This window comes from Lytechinus variegatus, chromosome 10 (genome assembly GCF_018143015.1).
Source record: "Lytechinus variegatus isolate NC3 chromosome 10, Lvar_3.0, whole genome shotgun sequence".
Taxonomy (NCBI): domain Eukaryota; kingdom Metazoa; phylum Echinodermata; class Echinoidea; order Temnopleuroida; family Toxopneustidae; genus Lytechinus; species Lytechinus variegatus.
The window spans coordinates 900,048-921,794 of record NC_054749.1 but is presented as its reverse complement, the minus strand read 5'-3'; the positions used below and the strand labels follow the sequence as shown (position 1 = coordinate 921,794).

Here is a 21,747-nt window from a genome sequence, read left to right as displayed (position 1 = left end):
GGGTCATCAAGAAGTTACTATTAAAAACTTAATTGATGATTCCGAAATTATTTTGGAACAAGACAATAACCATTGGAATAGAACAGTTACATGTAGTTTTATGCAATAAAATGAACTGACTGATTAAATGACACAAATGAGTCAGATCTTATAATTGTGAGACAGAATTTACTTGTCTTCACTGCTGAGTACCGCATGGTCTCCAAATCCACCCTGAAGCAGTTTCATTTATTAAGAATACCATTTATTTCTGATTTGTTTTCATATAAGAACCCTCATTGATGCCGGGATCGACTTAAACAGAGAAACGCCTAACGGGACAGCCCTCCACGAAGCTGCACTTGCAGGCAAATCAGAAGTTGTCCGTTTATTGATTATGGTGAGTAGAGCCCCCTGTAAGGTGTCGGATGTCATGGTCGAGTGGTTGGGGTACTTGATGTTTAATTCTTAGGTCATGGGTTCAAGCACTTGGCAGTTCCGTTCATCCTTGAGAATGGCATTCACAATAGAGTTTAACATGCCAGTGCCTTGTGGGGACATACTGAATGAGCGGGATGATTGAATGGATCTACTAGTTACCTGAGGCAGACACTTAAAGCATTTTTCTTACTGGATAGTATCATAAAGTTTGCTTTGATGACTTCACTAGTATTTTTTTGTTGTATTATGGTAACCTGTCTAGACTAATACCAATTAAGTTTGTCATCAGAATCTGAATCTTTAAAAAAATGCTGAAAAATAAGAAGTGCATGGTATTGCCACTGCTCATGCTTTTTTTAAAATACATTTGTTTACTGCTATTAATTTTACTGCCACTTATATTTACTACATTTAGAATTGAGTTTTTGCAATTGTGTTCGATATGATAATTTTGAAAATTACCTAGCTTTGAGTTTGACATGAAATGATTGCATGTTTATTGCTAATATTAGGGTAGTGATCAGCATACAATATTTAGATTTATTTTCTCTGACATTTCTTTTATTCCTTCATTTTGCCTGTCTGCCTGTTTTCTGAAAATATCTCGTTTATGAGCAAGTAAATAAATCAAATTTTTTTAGAGTTGTGTCAAAAAATTTGATTCATTTTTTACTGGATATTGTCATAGTTAGCCTCAAGGCATGATTTGAAAAAAATATTTCAGTGGCAAGTGTTTGATACCAGCATTCAAATTTGAGAAAAACTTTGAATAGTTTATAGGTATTGCATGCAATCAATGAGTGAGACCTTTGCATTGATACAAGAAGATGTGAAATAATAGTTGTTTACCAACATGTAGGCGAACATCTTTCTTACTTTGGTGAACGTAAGTGACGCCCAACTGAGTCTCTCACGCTTTTTTATTCTCAAAGATGAGCATGAATGAGCTGACCTCTCAATCACAATATTTTCAAAGTAGAAGTTTTTGACAATAATGGTAGCAAACTCGATTGCATTAGATTAAAAAAGAAGCTTATGTTTATGAAGTGATTATATCTGCATTGCGATGATTGGAAGGATCTCTTATTCATTTTAGTGTAATTTGCCCTTGACTTTAAACTGACATGTTTCTTCCATTGTAAAAGATCCTTCATGTGACAACTACATTATTTACATACTGATATGATGTAAATATGCAGTTTGCAGAATTTTATGCAATGTATCATTTACACTATTGATTTACTCAGTAGTAATGTAGTAGCATTATGTTCAATCATATTGTTGCAGGTGACGTAGTATTGGCTTATTTACTTTTGACTGTGACGCACATGTATGACCACATTGAATGATTTCTTTTCTTATTGAAATTTCAAAAGAGGTTTACTTCGGAACACCACACTGGTATTTTTCTTCATAAAGATATAGCATGAGGTGAAATTTTAAGATGTAACACCATTAATGATAAAAAGAAAAGTAATTCATATCACTGAATATTGATATGAAAGCTGTGGAATCATTTAGCTTCTAAATGAGGAATTAATTATTTGTTCAATACTGTATCATTTTTTGTGAGTATGACATGGAATAACAGATATAAACTGGATCTGATCAAGCAAAGATTGTAAACATAGTAACTATAGAAACCCACATTTACCTAATTATCAGATCCAATCCAGTCAAAGCCTTATAAGCCTCAATGATTTTTTATTAACATATTCATATTTTTGTTTGTTTTCTCCACTTCCTTCTCTTTGTTTCTGCAGAGTGGCATTGATGTACATAAAAAGAATTCCCACAGCCAAACAGCATTAGACATCGTCAATAAATTCACTCCAACAAGAGCTGCACAGGATATTAAACAGATACTAAGAGGTAAAGAAGATGCAATACTCTCATCCACTTTTATGCTTTTCACACTGCACTTTTTGTCCTTAACCCTGGGAAATTGATGGGGCTAAGGGGGGGGGGTTTCAGCCCCACCAATTTCCCCGGGGGTAAGCTTAGCCCACTTCGTTTTCACACTACGTTTTAGCAAAGTGGGCTAGCACGGTAAATAGTACGGTACTATCTGGCCCTGCAAAAAAGCAGGGTTAGCCGGCTAATTGCGGTGCTAAGAGATGCAGTGTGAAAACGAAACAGGGCTAAGGAAAGTGGGGCTAAGCATTAGCCAATCACATTTGGTCCACTATGTGGACCAAATGGATTTAGCCATGATGGTGTTAGAAGACAATCTGAGAATTAGGTTATCTGCGAAATAGAATGTGCAAAGATCGCTTCCTGAAGAACGGTCGTGTTCTCACGCTAAAACCAGTTTAATAGGCAAACCGGTTCATAAAACTAACTCGCGATGTAGTTTTCAAGATCGCTTTGCCTCGTTAAACTGGTTTTAGCGTGAGGACACAACGCTAAGATCCAAGATCGCTTCGACCGTTCTCATTACATGTTAAACTAGTTTCCAGTATTCAAACTAGTTTTAGGAAGGTAATGAGAACGGTGTCCATGTATGGCTTGCCCCAGTGCAGGCATGAGTCACAAATGCAAACAAACTCCAGTTGACCCTTTCCTCTTTATTCAAAAGCAAGGTTTTCTGGCTGGAAAAAAAAAATTGTCAAAGCCCAAATTGGGCATAATGCTTGGTGATTATCAGCATTACAAATGGATCCAGGGTAATATATTTTTCTTTATTTTTGTATTTCATCTATTTATTCCATCGAAATAAAGGCCTTTTATCATTAAAGTCAATTTGTAAGACATGCATCTTTGATTCCTTTGTTATGTACAAGCTCACTGGGCCTTTGAAGGTCATTAAAGGTCACTTGAAAATACGAGGTTCATCTCCACCAACCAAAGTTTTTCAAATTATCTCACTGTTTGTCATCCAGTAAATCATCCAGATCAGAACGTAGACACAATTATCAAAATGTTTTGTTGGGCTTAATCTCAACGTTGCAATCCCAATATTTGCGATAAATATTTTAAAAATAAATTATGTAGATAAATTACAGGCAGTGATGTACTTTGGTTTTGGCTTGGGTTATTTTAATCATGCTGGTGACATACACTCTCATGATGCCTAGGGATGGTCTGGGCTGAAAGTATTTATAGCTTAATAAATAGAGCAGAATTCACTGAGCAAAATGCCGAAAATTTCATCAAAATTGGATAACAAATAACAAAGTTGTTGAATTTTAAAGTTTAGCAATGTTTTGTGAAAGAGTCATCATGAATATTCATTACGTGGGCTGATGATGTCACATCTCCACTTGTTCTTTTGTATTTTATTATATGAAATTAGGTTTATTCAAACTTTTTCCTCCAAGAACTAGAAAAATTGGATTGACAACTGATTTAGTGCATTAGCTATTTATTGCTGCAACTTATTTCATTATAAAGGAGACATATTATTCACTCAAGTATGAAATAATTAAATAATTATGATTTTATGTAATAACATAAGAAACGGAAAGTGGGGATGTGACATCATCAGCTGACCAAGTGAATATTCATGACGTCTCTTTCACAAAACATTACTAAACTTTAAAGTTCAATAACTTTATTATTTGTTATCCGATTTAGATGAAATTTTCAGCGTTTTGCTCAGTGAATTCTACTCTATAAGTTATAAATATTTTCAGCTCGGACCATCCCTTTAATGCTCATCAGCCTAATATCGCTTTCCACTAGATAAAGATTGGTTTCTAGAATCATTAAGACAAGGATAGAGTCTCGGGCCCTTAATATGAGGTCCAGTTTACGCCATGGTCTAATTCTATGTCAAAATAAAAGAAAGTTTTTCAAAATTGCATTTAAATCGCATTTGAATTAATTATTCAAAATCAAACAGATTCTGTCACTGCAATGGAAGCATAAACACACAATCCATCGTACTCATGAGAAAAGTGGGAGGACCACAAACAGAACTTATATTTTATTTAGGACTCATGAGTCAGGGTGGGGGGATAACATAAAACAAATAGTCAATGATATTTGGTTGCATATTTGTTATAACCTACTGAGCAAATTTGTCAATGACTTTCACCCACAAAATGCTTGATGAAACGCTGAGAATGTCGTCAGATTAGAGCTATGACTCAGATGATAACAGCATGGTGTGAGCATAATCGTGACAATTTATAATCCATTAATAGTCTGCCAAAGAAGTACAAATTGCATTAATAAGGTTCATAAACATATAAACAAAACAATAGGAAGGGAGGACAGTGGTGTATAATTGGTCTAAAGAACTGAAAATAACAGGAGTGTGTGAGTATGTACATTATTTATGAATGTGGGAAAGCGTTAACATGATGATGACGAAACTCTGAATCCTGCGACGAGAGTTGTTGTATATACCAGGAGCGATGCTCCCATAAATGAGAATTTCATTACCTGGGCCCCTGTTACATGATGCTTTGCAATTAATCGTAGGGCTGGTTTCTATGATTGATTGCTTTGATCATTGTGTGTGATGAATCGAAAAAAATCAACCTCATGATCAATTGCTAAGCTTTATGTTATACGGGCCCTGGATGTGTCGCCAGCTATCTCTTTCGGATCAAGGTATCGAGAGATGCGTGATACCTATTATTACCTTTGATGATAGTGGCCTCCTGAAAGTGCATTGGGTTTGGCGTTTGACCCTGATAAAGGGAATATAACCAGGCTGAGAGCAGGAAACTCCTCCTATTAACAGCTTTCCTGTCTCGCTAAGCCCCTCTTTTTTAATCAAAATCCCAGCGATTATGTTGGATCTGTCAATATGCTGATGTTGTTGAAGTATTGTTGTTTATTGTCTCTGCCCAGTAGTAATAGATGAAGCATGGGTGTTGTCATAAAAAACGTTTGTCGATACATCTTCAGCATTGAACGAACAAGCTATGTCTTAATTCATAACGGGAGTGTTTTATAAAGCAAACAGTAGTTACACTGAATTTATTTGTTTTCAGCTAATTAGATGCAATGATTTTAGTAGCTTATAACATTAGTTGTCAGTGAAAATCAATATTTATATCATGAATTGCTCTCCAGAATGTTACCTTCTCATTGAAGTTGAGGAGAACTTTTTGAATTGTCAATTAAAAAATGGCCGCTACCTCTCAGGTAGCGATTCTGATTCAGAAACAATTGTTAACAAATCCAAATTAGGTTCCTAAAGGCCCTGTGACTGAGCTCAAAATCCTCGCACTCGGCTTTTTGCAAACCTTCTTTTCCAGTTGATAGATATGTGATATAAATATCACAACAGACACTGGGCCTTGTTTAAAGGCAATTGTTGGCTTTGGTATCAGTTGTGCTTCAATATTTAGCTATGTTATTGTATTATGATAAACAACAATAATTTTGGGCTTTTATTTTAGTACTTATGACATGGGAAAATGTCTCTAAGCATTTTACAGATCTGTATTCTTACCCTAATAAAAAGAACACAGTTTTATATTGGTCATGCTCTGTTCGTTTAGGGTGTGTATTGAGGTGTAGGTTGAGTTAAGGTAGGTTTAGGTCCCGGGGGGGGGGGGGGGGGGCACTCAGTATATAATTGGGTATGTTCCAAGGCATAGCATTTTTGTCTTATTGAGAAGAAGAACAAAGAAAGCCGCTCCAAGGCATAGCATTTTCTTCTTGTTGAGAAAAAATCCGCTCCAAAGCCTCGCATAATTTTCGTTATGCCGTTCCGATCGCATTTATCTGCTACAGAGCTGCAATTTTTCGCTGTCCTACCATCGCCTCAGCTCTCTGTGAGCACACCCAGCTGAGGCCGCACTAGCTGCACCATGCACACATGACCGTTTCATAGGGATACATACGCACTTACACGCTGGCGATCCATTCCAAGGACCCCCGTTTTTTCACAAACATTTGTAGTTCCAACACCGTTCCAAGGACCCTCCTTTTTACAACAAGCCTGTTCCAAGGCCCCCGTTTTTGTCTCGCCGGCAGCACACCCCCACCATTTTTTTTGGTCGAGTCCCCCCCATGGTTTAGGTGTAGGTGTGTAGGCATACATGTAGTTGAAGGTGTAGGGGAAGGGTGAAGAAGGTATTAAAGGATAAAGTTTATGCTTTGGAGTAGGTTTAGAATATGATCCCAAACTGAAGTAAAACAATGTTAGTATGTGTAAAATATTAGCCAAATAGCTTCTTCATTGCACCAGACCCTTGGGGGTGTTTTCACAAAGATTTAAACGTTTACAGTCACACTTTATTTCAGTGCATGCCTAATGTAACACATCACCACATAGTTCAGATCATGCGCAATGGTGTGTGCACTACCATGTATCAATGGATCAGATTACATGTTAAATAAGATGTGCTTGCATTTAAAAATGATTTTAAGTCACATTTGTGAAACCCCCAGGTTTTCCAAAGTTAATTCATTTCATATGGGTAAGAAGGAATACTTTAAAGTTTTTGGTTGTCTCTAAAGTCATCTTGTTCTCATCATTTTGCTCATATAAACATCATACACACATAAAAAGAAATGCATTAGTTCCTGATACAAGCAGCTAGTTGAATTTCATTCAAATGTCCACTATTAGAGGATCAATCTCATGTGTTCTCTTGATGTATCTGTTGTATTCACAGCAATGGTGCAGGTATCACCGGAAGCGAAATATGGTTGACTAGAGATGTATAACTTTGATAAAGAATGATAGTCATGGGAGGGGGGGGGGGGGATGAATCAGGATTAATTCTTACGAGATCTTTTTTTTGATGAGTCAAAATTTTTTTGGTTTTTATTATCGATAATGGGATAATCGCCTCCAGGAATTAAAAAATCCATTCTTTGCTGTGATCTTTCCCCTCTTCATGTACTCTATCAGTCATGTGTATCAGCTGAAGATCATGCTAAGTATGTCATCACATGACTAACATTTCAAGAATGTATTTGGCAGACTGTAATGACATCCATTTAACCACCTAGTATCATTGGTCTGGCTGTTATAACTAGTTTTAATGTGCCATTATCGGTGATGGATCATTAATGAGTTTAAATTGACAGTAGTTTTAATCACTCCATTAAAATTTGATGGTTGGACATCCAGTGGTCCATAGGAAGAACAATACTTGGGGCAAATGCTGGAATGGTTCCACTTCAGTTTATTAATGATAAAATGACACTCTATCCAAAAATCAATGCTCGGATAAGAGCTAGAATTTCAACCCTTTTAACAATTCAGGCTTCAGATGAATGCAGAGAGTACAGAATTCAGCCACTAGACTACTTGCAAATCATCATTCTTGTGAGTCTGTCACTCCACTGTTGAGGGAGCTTCACATGCTGAGGGTCCAGGAACAAGTTGATTTTAAGATCCTTTTGCTGACTTTTCAATGCTTGACAAAATCAGCTCCAGTTTATCTGTTGGTCCGTTACATATCTTGTGCATCAAACTACTTCCTAAATCTTTAACAAATGTTTGTGAAATTCTGAATTCGCATATGTTGAAAATTATGTTGCCATGGTAACATTATATTACGGCAAAAATCTTGAGATTCAAATTATTTCCTCAGTTTTTAAGCAATTCTCATGAAATTTGGCACACACATTGGTCTTGAGGTAAAGATGTGCAAGGTAAATTTTCTTTGTGTATCAGAAATAATGTTGCCATGGTAACCTATGGTGAAAATTAGGTAAAAACCTGATTCAAACTTCTTCGTTGGTTTTCAACAAATTACATGAAATTTGGCACACACACTAATCTTGAGGCAAAGATTGCAAGACTTTTTTTTTCATTTGTCAGAAATTGCGTTGCCATAGTAACCACATCATAGCCCAAAATCCAGGAAAACTCCTGTGGATCAAACTACTTCCCTAGTTTTTAGTCATGAAAGTTGACACAAATATTTGTCTTGGGGTAAAGACATGCAAGATCTATTTTCTAAATGTGTTCAAACCTGCATTACCATGGCAATTCCATAAGGTGAAGATTTTAATCACCTTCAGTAATATTTCTAGTTCATATAACATGAACAGAATGAATTTGAACTGAGCATAGTAGTAGTTAATTTCCTTGGTGCTCTGTGCAGTATTGTTGATGTTGCCATTTTACCATCTCACATGGTTAATACCTTGCCCTTATTTGTCATTTCATATTATTTTATGACTCTTAAGTGAATGCTATAAAATGTAATATAATTTAAGTAAAGAAAAGTGAATGGAAAGTATACTTACTGCAATTAATGATCTGTATTCTTTTTGCAGATTAGAATTAAAACAAAATTAGTTGCAAATCCATTGGATATAATTCCAACCCCCATATCCATCGTGTGATTATGGAATTTTGTCTGAGATTATTATTTCATGGTACATTCTTTTTTAATTAAAGTTGATTACCAATGATTATAATGAAGGAATTATGTTCCATAAGAAATTGCATTTGAGATACTGTGTTAGCATAGCTAGTGAGTTTTACCATAGCTCAAGTAAGTTTATGTTTATGTTCGAGTGCGTGTAGCGATGCGTGGAGTTCATGACATTATGTTTACATCGGCATGAATGTGATAGTAATTGGCTCCCTCTGGAGTTTGACTGCGCAGCTGAATGCGAGGACCATAAAATTAATCACACGATGGATATGGGGGGTGGAATGCTCGGCCCCAGCGGGACACCCCTCCGCTCTTACAAGCGTACTCTAAGGTGTAAATATTGTCCTCCCCAGTTAGGATTATTACCGGGGTGTTGAAATAGGAAATTACTGTGTGGCCTGTTAATAGAGATTATTATTCTTACGTCTCTCTCTATAAGTGCAATTATCACACGATAGAAAATTAAGATCAAATGGAAATATTTGCATATTTGTTCATGAAAGTTCTTGAATTACTTTATTTGGAGAATGAGTACGATGGTGACAATAATATGCACCTAACAATATTACAATATGCAGGGTGCTACATAAGCACTTGCCCGATTGCCCGGGGCAAGTAAAAGTTAGAGTCGGGCAAGTGTTTTGAAGTAAAGACCAAAACTACTTGCCCGAATTAGGCAAGAAAAATTCTCACAGTAGAATTACCCAAATTAGGAACAATATGATATATTGACCCTTATTTTGGTCATGGTAGGCAAGATAAAATCACTTTGGAAAAAGAAATGCAATAAAGTAGATCACTTCATGTCAACATAGAGAAAAAGGTCAATGGTTTATAATACCACAAAACTTTCTTTTGAAGAGGTAAAAAAAATTTAATGATCTTTTCAGGCAAGTGAAATAGATTTTTGGGCAAGTATATTCCAACTATTTAAAACTCTATTTTCCCGACCAGGCAAGTGCTTCTAAAAAGTTTTGTAGCACCCTGCAATATGAAAATGTATAAACTTGAAAGTTAGGAGCAGAGTATTTTGCGGAAAAGGATACGTTTAGTAGAAATAAAGTTTACATTTATCAGAGATCTCATTTAAGGGATGCGTTAGATTGTTTCCAATAAATGACATTGCTAACCAATGAATGATTGATACATGAAGATACTCCAGGGCCCAGTCTTACAAAGAGCTACGATTGATCCAATTAATCTCAACTGAATGGAAATCCATCCATACCATAATTTTTTTCTACAAGAACTTTGCACAATCTCCGTAGTAAACAAAGAGAATCACACTGAATCTTCAAGAGAATGAAGAATGTATATCATCTCTAGAAAATATTTTGGAAAAAATTTGCATTTTATATGTTTACATTGCTGGCCATCCAAAGTTGTGATTGATCGGATCAATCGTAACACGTTGCAAGACGGGACCCTGGATTCATATTTAACATGAGAGTGGCAGTCAGAAGCAAAACTTATATTGACCGATCAAAATTATTCTTGTATACTATCTTCATAATACTAACCAGTAAAGCATTCAGAATTTAGTTTGCAATTAAATCACAAGCCTTTGTGTTATGGGGTGCAAAGTTTCTATTGATCAAAGATGCAGTGTTTATCAAAATTAGGATTGCACTTCAGTGTAATCAAAATGATATTTCATGTTTGAATAGAGAGATATATAATGAGATATATATCACTTAAGATGAAGGGATTATTAGGTTCATTATATTCAGACTTATCCATACTATGTATGCACATAATCCATTCTCTTGGGAGCAATCAAATGATTAGCCATTTTTAACACGCTCACAAATAGCATACCACTTTCCAATGGATGCTCGATCGTGGTATGATATGAAAGAGCTCTTGACTGCTACATCAGGATAAGGTACTCATTAGTTATTATGGTGTTCAAATTATAACCTATGTTTCAATGATTGTACCTTGACCGATGCAAAGTATTGGATCTATTAAAGTATTGTTGATGTTTTTATTGTTGTAATTACAGAAGCGATAGGAGGCTGTCAAGCTCAAGCGATCAAGGACTATTCACGCATCCATGACAGGTCAGCCATTTCATTCAAGGCTGGGGACATACTAACGGTAAGTAATATCAAGGAGTTCTAGATGAGAAGACATTTAATTACTTGTCTCATGTTAGGCTCAGTTGCTTTATGATATTAGTTGTAATCTATTATAAAATGAAGAGGAATATAGACCATGGGCAGTGATGATTTTATTAAAACAATTTTGATTGCCTGTGGCAGATATTGATTAATTGAAAAATGATATTTTGTTGCTTAGTATACTCATCCATATTTTTTCAGTCACTCATTAATGGTGTGATGAGGGATGCTGAAACATGCCTCTCTGTTTCAATATATCCTACTGGTAGAAGGGGTGCCACAGGGACATGTCTTTGGTCTCTGTCATGTGGACATTTTCTACATGTTAAGAAGTGTTATTCTCCATTTTCACATCATACTTCATTATATTTCCTGTAACTGTGAAAAAAGAATGTGGTAAAGAGAACATAATTAACTTCATTTTTTTCATTCGCATGGAGTACAAAATATCACCCAAAGTTTACAAAATTATTACTAACCAAACTAAACACAAAAACTGGTTTCGTAGGAGATTCCAACTTGTTACAAGGACCTCCATTACTTTTCTACAATGGAAAAGTTAATCATATAGATAGATGTCTATCTTCTTTTAGATGCATCTTGTGACACAGCACACACACAGGGTCATTCTCTCTCCAATGCTGCTGGACTGGTGCTAGATTTGATAAATATTGCCATCTACCCTTTCCCTTGTGATATTGAAAGTTTGTTTAATCGCCGTTTAATCTAGTGTAAGCAAATCAGATGTATGAAAAAGAGCCTTGTTTATTGTTGTTTTTATAGATAGTGTTTAGTGACCTGAAAACATTCAGATGTATCTAGCTCCTGGAGGCATAATATGAACTTGTTTGACATCAATATTTTTACTTCATCCCTCCATGTTATGTTAGCAAAATTTCAGAGTTTCAGAGTCCCTTTCACAACTGGTCGTAGGATTATTTGGGACCATTGTGATTGTGTGCAAAATTGTCTTGTATCAGCTCAAACAGGAGTCAATCTTCACAAAATAATTACAAACGACATGTGAACTTATTGAAAAATATGCAGTAGCATGCGTGTGCTAAGCATAAATTGACCAATACGGCGATGCCTTTTATACCGTACGCAACTGGGAATTTAAGCGAGACTATAAGTCAGATTTATATCTTTGTGAAACACCCCCCTGATTACTCAGTAAATTGTGTATATTATAAATGTTGTTTAAGAGTGTGTCAAACTGTGGTTGTGAAACATTTGCATTACTTTCTTCAACTAATCTGGAATGGATACTTTCTTAAAAACTTCCTCTGCATTTCCCAGGCTAAAAAAGCGGTACTGCACCATCCCAAGTTTGCTCGATCTCGAGATTTTATCCCGATTGGCCCTCTTCGCGATTAATCTAGAGATTCAAGAAGCCCCGTCTCTACCATCGCAAGAAGAGCGATTTCTGCTCGAGCGAGGCATCGATGCATTATAGTCTGACACCGTGAATAAATAATCCAGAGTGGGTCTGCACCAACAAATTAGCGTGATCATTCGTAAAATAGTGCTCTATTTTGTAAATAATCCCAAATTGACTTGGAATCTCGAGATTAATCCTACGAACTAGCGCGATAATTGCGTCTCCACTGCAAATAATCTCGAGATTGTTCAGATCGGGATAATTTGCTGGATCAGAAATAGCGCGCTAATTTGAAAACTCGGGATGGTGCAGACGGCCCTATGAGTTCATCTTGTCAGTTTCAAACACTTCTAGATCATGCTCTGTCATTTAGAATTGATAACACGAGGATGGGAAATCCCCTTTGTTCTCCCCCAGGTTTTAGAGAGACATCCTGATGGGAGATGGAAAGGATCTATCATGAAAGGAGGTACAGAATCTATAGGATACTTCCCTGGTGACTATGTACAACTTATCAGTAGACCGCCCTCTGAAGGTAAGAACTCACATATAAAATGCACATTCTGAGAAAGAGTCTTGTCACACTTTACATTGAGAATGAGAGCAAAGGTTGAATAAAAGACGATGGTTTAGTTTAATGGTCTCGCTACTGTGCTAGTAATGCCATTCATGTTAGAATGAATACTGTAACTTGTAAGGTTATTCTGACACATGGAATTTGAGCTGTGTAAACTTTTCAAGAATTCAAATTTCAAAGTAGGGATTTTCCCTGTTATACAACGTTGTTGAATTGGAAGCAGAACTACATTTTGTAGTGTACAAAGCAAATATTCTGCAAGAAATTGTAAACAAGTGTAAAGGTTGCTGCAGCTGATGAAGATAATGATGATGTTGATGATGATGATGATAACAATGATGAGGATTATTATGATAGGGTGACAACGATGATGATAATGATGATTATGATGACTATGCTGATGGTGGTGGCTGTGTGATGTTTTGTCACTTTTCAGATACAACTCACCCTACTTATAAAGCATACACTTAAATATATTACTCCACTTTCTGATCTTTACAGCAAGTTGATGGTTTGTTGAAACATGACAAATCATACAAATATTCCATTAAAAATGAGCAACAATAGATTATACCCAAATAGTTGAAATTATCTTTGATCACGTCTATGATCTGAAATAGGACACTTTACGCCTAGCTTGGCCTGATAAAAGAAATTCTTAGAAGTTTGTTTTGACCTAAATGTATTTCTGATGTGTTTGAATGGAAGCTGTTCATTTGTAAAGAAAAGGTGTAGGTGAAAATTCTTGAAAAAAATCAGGAAATGCTTCTTTTCTTTGATTTTTATTTTGTTCATGTTTTGTTTCTATAGTGATGGGTTGAGTTGAAACACTGGCACAGCTCATTTGTATGAACATGGAAACATTCTTTTTTTTGTTGTGTTCAAACTTCACACTTGTCAGCCAGTATTTGTCGATGGAAGCATGCGTGCATGCATAGTCATTGCGCTTGTTTGCTCAAGTTCATGCCTGTATGCGTTCATTAACGGATCTGTGAATGAGTAGGTGGTTGTCTACCTGTTTGTCTGCTTGAGTTATCGTTCATGCTAATGTTGTGATTGGCTTCATTTGGATCTTGCTCATTCCTCGCCCCTGAAAGCCAACCTTTAGAAAGGTGAGAGGCACATGCATTTTAAAGTAAAATTGGTGTAAGGTCTATGAATTTATATATATACCTGCACCCCTTGGAATAGTATGTTGGGAAATAATGAAAAAGAAATAAAGTTGCTATTTTCAAATATTTTGACAATCTGAGTATATTTCATTTGAAGCGAAAGATTTCATGAAAATTTTGTTTATAACTGGAATTGCTGATAAATGAATATTTGAATAATTTAACAGTGCATTCAGTGTTCTTTAACTATGTTTGAAAAAAACTGTTTTGTCTTATGATAATGATACAATCAACTTGGGTTAAAAAGAATCGCTTGATAGAAATTAAGATACCAAGAAATCTCGGATAGGAATAATTGTTTCAGGAGTAAATGCCTGGCCATTCTGTTACCACATGGGATTATTTCACGAAACAAATATCGGTTTGTACTGACTTGTTATAAGCTACTAAAATCCTTACATTTGATTTTTATCAAATTTGCAATGTTTTATATATCTGATTTTTCCTTATCTGTTCAAATAATATTTATATTTTCAGCCCAGGGAACCCCTTTGTAATATGAATGGGGGTGATTGTACTAGTGTATTTTCTAATAATAATAATAAACAGTTCTTGTTTAGCACATATCACAATTATAAATAGTGTCTCTATGCGCTTCCAAAGGACTTGGATATTATTATTCCAGCTGTAGCGTGGCAGCCGTAATTACTAAGATGACAGCACACACGCATTTCAAGGAATAAATTCCTGTCAGGTACCTATTCACCTCACCTGGGTTGAGTGCAGCACAATGCGGATAAATTTCTTGCCGAAGGAAATTACGCCATGGCTGGGATTCGAACCGACGACCCTCTGTTTCAAAGTCTGGAGACTAGTCCACTGGGCCACAACGCTTCACCTTTCCACCACCTAGGTTTCTAGGATTCTATTTAACATAATGAGAACCAGGTCATTATGTTCAGGCATGCATTCTCTACTTTCTGATCTTCCATTTTGTTTATTATTATTTTTTTTTAGATCTGTATCATTTTATTCCTGGTATTGAGAATGTGGGTCATTGTATTCAGGTTTATATTCTGTACTACCATGTTGTGATCTGTGCATATATGACCTGAAGGATCATGCCATATTGACATTCTCAACTGATGAAAGATGTTGGCTCCAAGCAAAGCATGATATAGACCCTGTTCTCATTACGTTTTCTAAAACTAGTTTTCTGGAAACCGGTTCAGGAAACAAGTTTGGAAGATCGCTTTGCTAGCGTTTCCACTTGATCACCAGAAAGTGGTTTTCAAAATCACTTCATGTAAAGCGATCTTGTTGCTACAGGAACGCTCTCAGTGTGGTGACATGTTTTGTGTAAACTTCGAAACCGCAGCGTAGGCATTCTACACACACTGTGTGGAGTAGCGCGCTCAAAATTGCGAAGATTGCCTCCTGAAGAACGATTGTGTCCTGACGCTAAAACCAGTTTAACGAGGCAAAGTGATCTTGAAAACTACATCGCGAGGTGGTTTTATGAACTGGTTTGGAAGATTGCTTCCAAGATCGCTTTGACTGTTCTCAATACACGTTAAACTAGTTTAACTAGTTGATGTTGGAAATTGTTGTTTTGGGGACTAACCAATTTGTGTCAAATCTATGTGCATTGATGAACCTATTTTCACACTTGTTTTCCTGCTTAGTAAATGAATGATAAAGTATTTATGATGTAGTGAATATTCATGACCAAATCATCCTAGAATTATCATAATATGTTATATCTTGTGCTCATCATCAACACGAAATGACAGAGAATGTATCGGGTCTCGCATTAGAAATTATTAGCGATCGTGGAGATTATGTTTGAACATCAACACTCACTGATACTTCCTTTTGTAAATCAGACCGGATAGTTCCTAATGACTTTTTCTGTAAGTTATTCCGCAGAGAATCCTTGAACATTGTGTAATTCATATCATAAGTACTCGCAGTATGCCCAGATCTTTGTCTCAATAGGCGGTTTCAAACCGCCTCGATCACAAGAATCCCCGTTAAATTACGAGAACTTTTTAAGGCTAAAAAATACCCGTTAATTATTCCTGCATTCACACCGCCCCGAAACACATCCTTCGGGATAAGTTCCCGAAGTTACGAGCATGCGCAGTATGGTCTGATAAGCAGGAAAGGCGCGAGATTCAAAATCACTAGCCCAGCAGCCACCCACGCCGCCGCGCCCAACGACACGCTGGGCTAAAAGTTCCCGTAATTTGCTTTCACATCGCCAAAATACCTGCGACCTTGGAAAAATCCCCACGAAAGTTCTCGTAATTTCGCCAAGTACCCACTATTTAGCGGGTATTTTCTTTCGGGGAAATTACGCGTAGTTTGCTTTCACATTACCAAAATACCTGGTATTTTCTGATCGGGGTAAATTTCCCGATCAGAGAATACCTGGAACTGGCGAACTTCGAGGCGGTCTGAAACCACCTTCTGTGTGTGGTTTAGTTTGGCTGTATGCCATCTTGTACACTGATGTTTAAAACAAACACACTGATTAATTCCTTGATTAATCCCACAATGCAATTCAGGCAAACGTAAAGGAGGGTTGGACTTTCTCTCACTTTTAGTCACCAGCAGATACTTAACCAATAAGTGGAGAAGGATACTAAGCTCTCTTATTTCTACCGAACTCTCGGTTTCTGGTGAAGATCACGTTATGTTGTGGTGATATTGACTCGGAGATTATTGGAAAAAGATTCTTGGATTCTATAGTTTTGGTTGCATTAATCTTATGATATTATAAAGTGCTTATTGAGCACTAAGGCTTTATCACAATCAGTCCTGTTTGCCAATTGATTGGAGAAGGTACATTGCCCTTCGTTCATGGAAGTTTATTCTGTCCATCATCTGGGGAGCTTTTCATGAAACAAATAGTGATGTTTATTGACAATTGTTGCAAGCTACTGAAATCCTTGCAGCTGATTGGCGCAGAGCAAATTTGACGATTTCTGATGGATTACTTTGATTAATGAATTTGACTCTACAGCACTTCTAAATAGGAATATGGGGTAAGTTGTATTACTTCCTTAATTTGATGTATGTATTACTTAATATGCGTATACAATGAGTATTGGTGGATTCATTCCATCACTTATTGATTGTTTAATACACAGTTGGTGATCAAATTAGTAATGGATTTACAAGTTATTGATTGGATTACATTGAGAATGTAAGTTTCCTTTAATTGAAACATTGTCTCTACTACATGTAGGAAATGGAGCAGAAAATTATATACGGACTTCTAAAATATCATTTGATTCAGGAAATCGGTATAGGAGAAAGTTTGTTTTATTTCATACATTTTTTTTTGAAAATTCACTGTTGTTAGTGAATGAATAAGATATGTGGTTAAAAAGGGAAGATCCTAACCTCAATTTTATTTAGATACATGTACTTAGCAATAGCAAATGCATTGTATATATACAGGAACAGAAAAATATCCAACATATGAAAGGGATAATTCAACCTGACAATATTTGTTTTAATAAAAACAGAAAAAATAAAGAAAATATTGGTGAATTTTCAATGGAAATCCAGCTAAGAATGAGAAAGTTTTGAATTTATATATTGTTTTATTTGTGATGTCAAATGCGAGCAGGTTCCCCATATGATTTGATATCAATTTCAACTTTTTAATAGAATATGTTTGATACAATTTTTACAAATATTTTTTCTTAATGAAGGGGGTATGAAATGATATGCCTGATGACTTATCACTAGCAAAAATAAAATCACTTTTATTTTTTAAAGAACATTGCATTTCGGGTAATATACCATATGACATATGAAGAAGCTGCTTGTCTCCGATGTCACAAAATAACTAAAAAGTAAAAATTCATAAACTTATTCTGTATTATTTTGTGTTAGATTTCCATCAAACCTTCCCCAATATTTTCCTCTGTTTTTTCTTTTATCAAAACCAACTTATCATTATGATGAACTTCCCCTTTGAGGAAACTTTGATAAATGTCCATCAAATTATAATAACGTAAAAGTTACCAATTTTAATGGTTTATGATGAATCAATGGATCATGTTCATACCTGTGTGTAAGGGTAATATATATGAAGATTTATTTGACGTACGGATAAACCAAGTTTATTATTAAGTTTGAATGTGGACTTCAAGTTTATCTTGTCATGAATAGAATCTTTCAACCAATCAATTTGAATTGCTTTATTCTTTTTTTGTATTTATATGTTTTATTGGGTCAACACTGACCAAAAATAAACAAAAATAACAAATCAAACATAATTAGAATATTTACAAGTGATCATGACATCATTAGGGAAAAAAACATATATAATAATAAAAAGAATAAATAAGAAAAAATAAATAAGAAAAAATAAATAATAAAGAAAAAAAGAGCGGAAAGATTTATGCAATGGCACAGATGTGATATTTTTTTTGAATTGCTGTATTCTTATGTACAGGTCCACCTTTCATTGCTCATTGAGCTCCAAGAAAATATACATGAACAAAAATTGAAAATGAAATAGAAAAAGAAAGAGAAAAGAAATGTGAATTCTCCTGAACACAACACATTATTTTTAATGGGAGAGGAACAAATACGTTTTCAGTCGGGACTTAAAATGTTTTTGGCATAATTGGATAGGCAGATGATTCCAGCAAATGGTATTCTGTGATTGACTTTATTACGACCAGGAACTTGCACTTTATAAATGGTAAGCAATGTTTTTTAGTGTTACGGTATGGTTTTATGGATTCTGGTGGTGTACATGCAGAATAGTGGCCTTATATAATACAGTAATCATTCTGGAATTTTTTTATTTGGATGCTGGTTGTTCATACGAAAATTAAATTAATGTGTTTTTGTGATTTTTCACCATCATGAGAAGCAGAAGTTAATTTTCAGACAAGATTCCTTCAACAATCTATACAGATGAGAATCATGGAATGTAATATAATATTTAATATATAAGCACTTCCTTGAAAATAGATCAACTTAACATCTCACCATAATGCTGGTGATCTGGACAGAATGAAAAATTGAAACATGATATATTGAGACCTTGAATATGTTATTTTATGGTCTATGTTTGTTAGTTTGCTCAAAGAAGCAACACTTCAAATATATACCATTTAAATCATAACAAACAAATAGGCATGAATGCAAACATCATAGAATGCTCTGGACATATGGATAAACAGAACATGCAGGACGTTGTAAATGAGAATAAGACACTGTTCTCACTATGTTCCTAAAACTAGTGTACTGGAAACTTTTTTAGTTGAAACCAGTTTAACGCATAGTGAGAACAGTTGAAGCGGTCTTGGAAGCGATCTTCCAAACCGGTTCAGAAAACCACCTCGCGATGTAGTTTTCAAGATCGCTTTGCCTTGTTAAACTGGTTTTAGCATGCGGACACAACCGTACTTCCGAAGCGATCTTCGCACATTTTGAATGCGCTACTCCACGCGATATGTGTAGAATGCCTACGCTGCGTTTTCAAATTTTCGCACAAAATGTGTCACTCCACTAAGAGCATTTCCATAGCAACAAGATCGTTTTACATGAAGTGATTTTTAAAACCACTTTCGTGTGATTAAGTGGGAATGCTAGCAAAGCGATCTTCCAAACTGGTTTCCTGAATCGGTTTCCAGTATACTAGTTATAGAAAGCTTACTGAGAACGGCCTATAACATATCAATTGGCACCGTATATTTTAAACTTTAAAAGAATCCAAAGTATTTGAGCAAGTGTGAACAAAACCTCTAATTTTGCATTGATCATCTGTGAGTAGAACTTTAAAATACACATTTTCTGATATGGTAAGTGCTGAAAGATAATGAAATAGATGGACTCACAAATTAGGAAGTAGGCCTCCACTATACACATTTGCAAGATTTGCATTTTTTACTTGAAATGTTTCAGTGCTAATCGTTTGTGGTGTATGTATGTGTGTGTTTGTCGGGGGGGGGGGGGGGAAGCTTTTATCCAGACAAACAACTTATTATCCACAGTGTCATTCAAAGTATTTCAAGTGCTGTCAATGTATATCAACTTATGATATTATCAGTAATTTATGTTGGTACAAAGCAATTGTCTATTGTCACCTTTGAAACCGAGTTCAGTGATTTTTATCTTGATGCTGTAATTGTCTTTTGATGACGTTAAAAGAATATGATAATCATTAAATGATGTGCTCGTAATGTGCATGTGATAATGTATGCTGCCAGTGTTTGTTGATGTCTTTGAGAACATGAAGGGTATTTGTTGAGGTTTTGGAGAGAATTATTCTTGCGCTGTAATCGCTGCAGCAAGGGTAGCTTTAGAGCTATCTGTCGATGGAATGATGTTAGCCTGTGTTAGATGTTTATTATCGTTGATTCATGTTCACAATTATCTTGTGTGCTTTTAATGTTGTATTAAGTATTTGATTAACTTTTCATAATTGACAATATTTTGGTCATATCGTGTTGCTTCTACATACATGTATAGGCCTATCAACATAATCATAAAACCATTATGCAATATTTTATGGATTTTTCTTGAAGTTTTCCTATAAACCAATTTAATTCATTTATTTTGTTTGCCATTAAACTTTAGGAAAAAACATGGTGATAATTTCCATATTAAAGAATCATAAGTAGACCTAAGTGAGAACCCCAAAATGTATAAGTGTTGACTTGCCTAGTAGGCCTACATCCATACTGTAGAACACATACAATACAGGGGTAGCTTTTTATGTGAATATTTCTCAATTACAAAGAGTCCTCATTTTATTTATTTCTTTTTTGTTGTTAAAGGAGGACCTTTTGTAGCAATTTAGGATTTAAATGCATGAAATCTCTGGGGAATGGTTATATTGTGCAGTAAGATACATTCTGTTCCCATGGGCTTTTGATCAGTATAGAAGCAATTACCGGTATTATTCATGATTCAACCTCTATCTGTGGGAATTCATTCTGATCTGCTAGTAGGTTTTTACCAATTTTATCCTGATTCTTAGGGTTACCAGTCCACCCTATCTAAATTTAATAATTTAGGATGTGTCTTTTTCTTGAGCCTCATATTATTACCATCCTTTGGTGTCCTTCCTTTTCCCATTAAGTGGTTAGATTGTTAGTAGGAGAGAAGGCACTTTGGTTTATTACACTACTTTTGTCAGCTGGAAATAAATTGAGTATATATCACAATCTTGAATGACTACTCAGTGGTGGATCTTAGGTAGTCTGCAGGCACAGACCCTCATTGGAACTTTGATCAACAAGTTGTGCCTCCACGCAAAGACTAGCACATACAAAACTTGCTGTTCCAATATAGGAGCCTTCGGTACACAAGGCATGAGTAGGCTGCACATTCAGACCCTTATTTCGAGTGAAGGGTTTGCCAAGCAGACTAGATCTTAGGGGGGGAGGTAGGGGTTTAAACCCCCACCTCGGGATCCCTTATAAAATGATCTGAAAAATGGAGTGTGGGATCAAACTCAAACACCCCTTCCCTGTTTACAAGGATCCTGCAAGCAAAACACCAGTGGATCTATTTGTCAAACCCCCCTCTCAGCAAAAAGCCAGATCTGCCACTGCTACTTATGTTTTAAATATATGCAGAATTTAATCCAGAAATAGTTGAAATATATAGATACATGTATATAAATTATAAACATGAACTGTTGTCTCTCTTTGCATCAGCATTGTTTAAATTACTAAAATACCAGCACACATAACTACTGGTATAAGAGGAATTCCACTTGCTCATCTGTACAACTCAGCTGCGGTAATCGGAACGGTCGTATCAGACATACAACCGTGCAAACCCATCTCAG

General features: G+C 35.6%; 1 protein-coding gene across 1 annotated transcript in view; it reads left to right on the top strand.

The window, feature by feature from the left end:
* Nucleotides 1–21,747, top strand: part of LOC121422843 (SH3 domain-containing protein C23A1.17-like) — a 125,641-nt gene that overhangs the window by 64,551 nt on the left and 39,343 nt on the right. Inside the window, exons 6-9 of the mRNA XM_041618054.1 lie at nucleotides 271–379; nucleotides 2,184–2,292; nucleotides 10,729–10,823; nucleotides 12,645–12,762. Of these exons, the coding sequence (XP_041473988.1) occupies nucleotides 271–379; nucleotides 2,184–2,292; nucleotides 10,729–10,823; nucleotides 12,645–12,762 (431 nt within the window). The remainder of the gene's footprint in view (nucleotides 1–270; nucleotides 380–2,183; nucleotides 2,293–10,728; nucleotides 10,824–12,644; nucleotides 12,763–21,747) is intronic.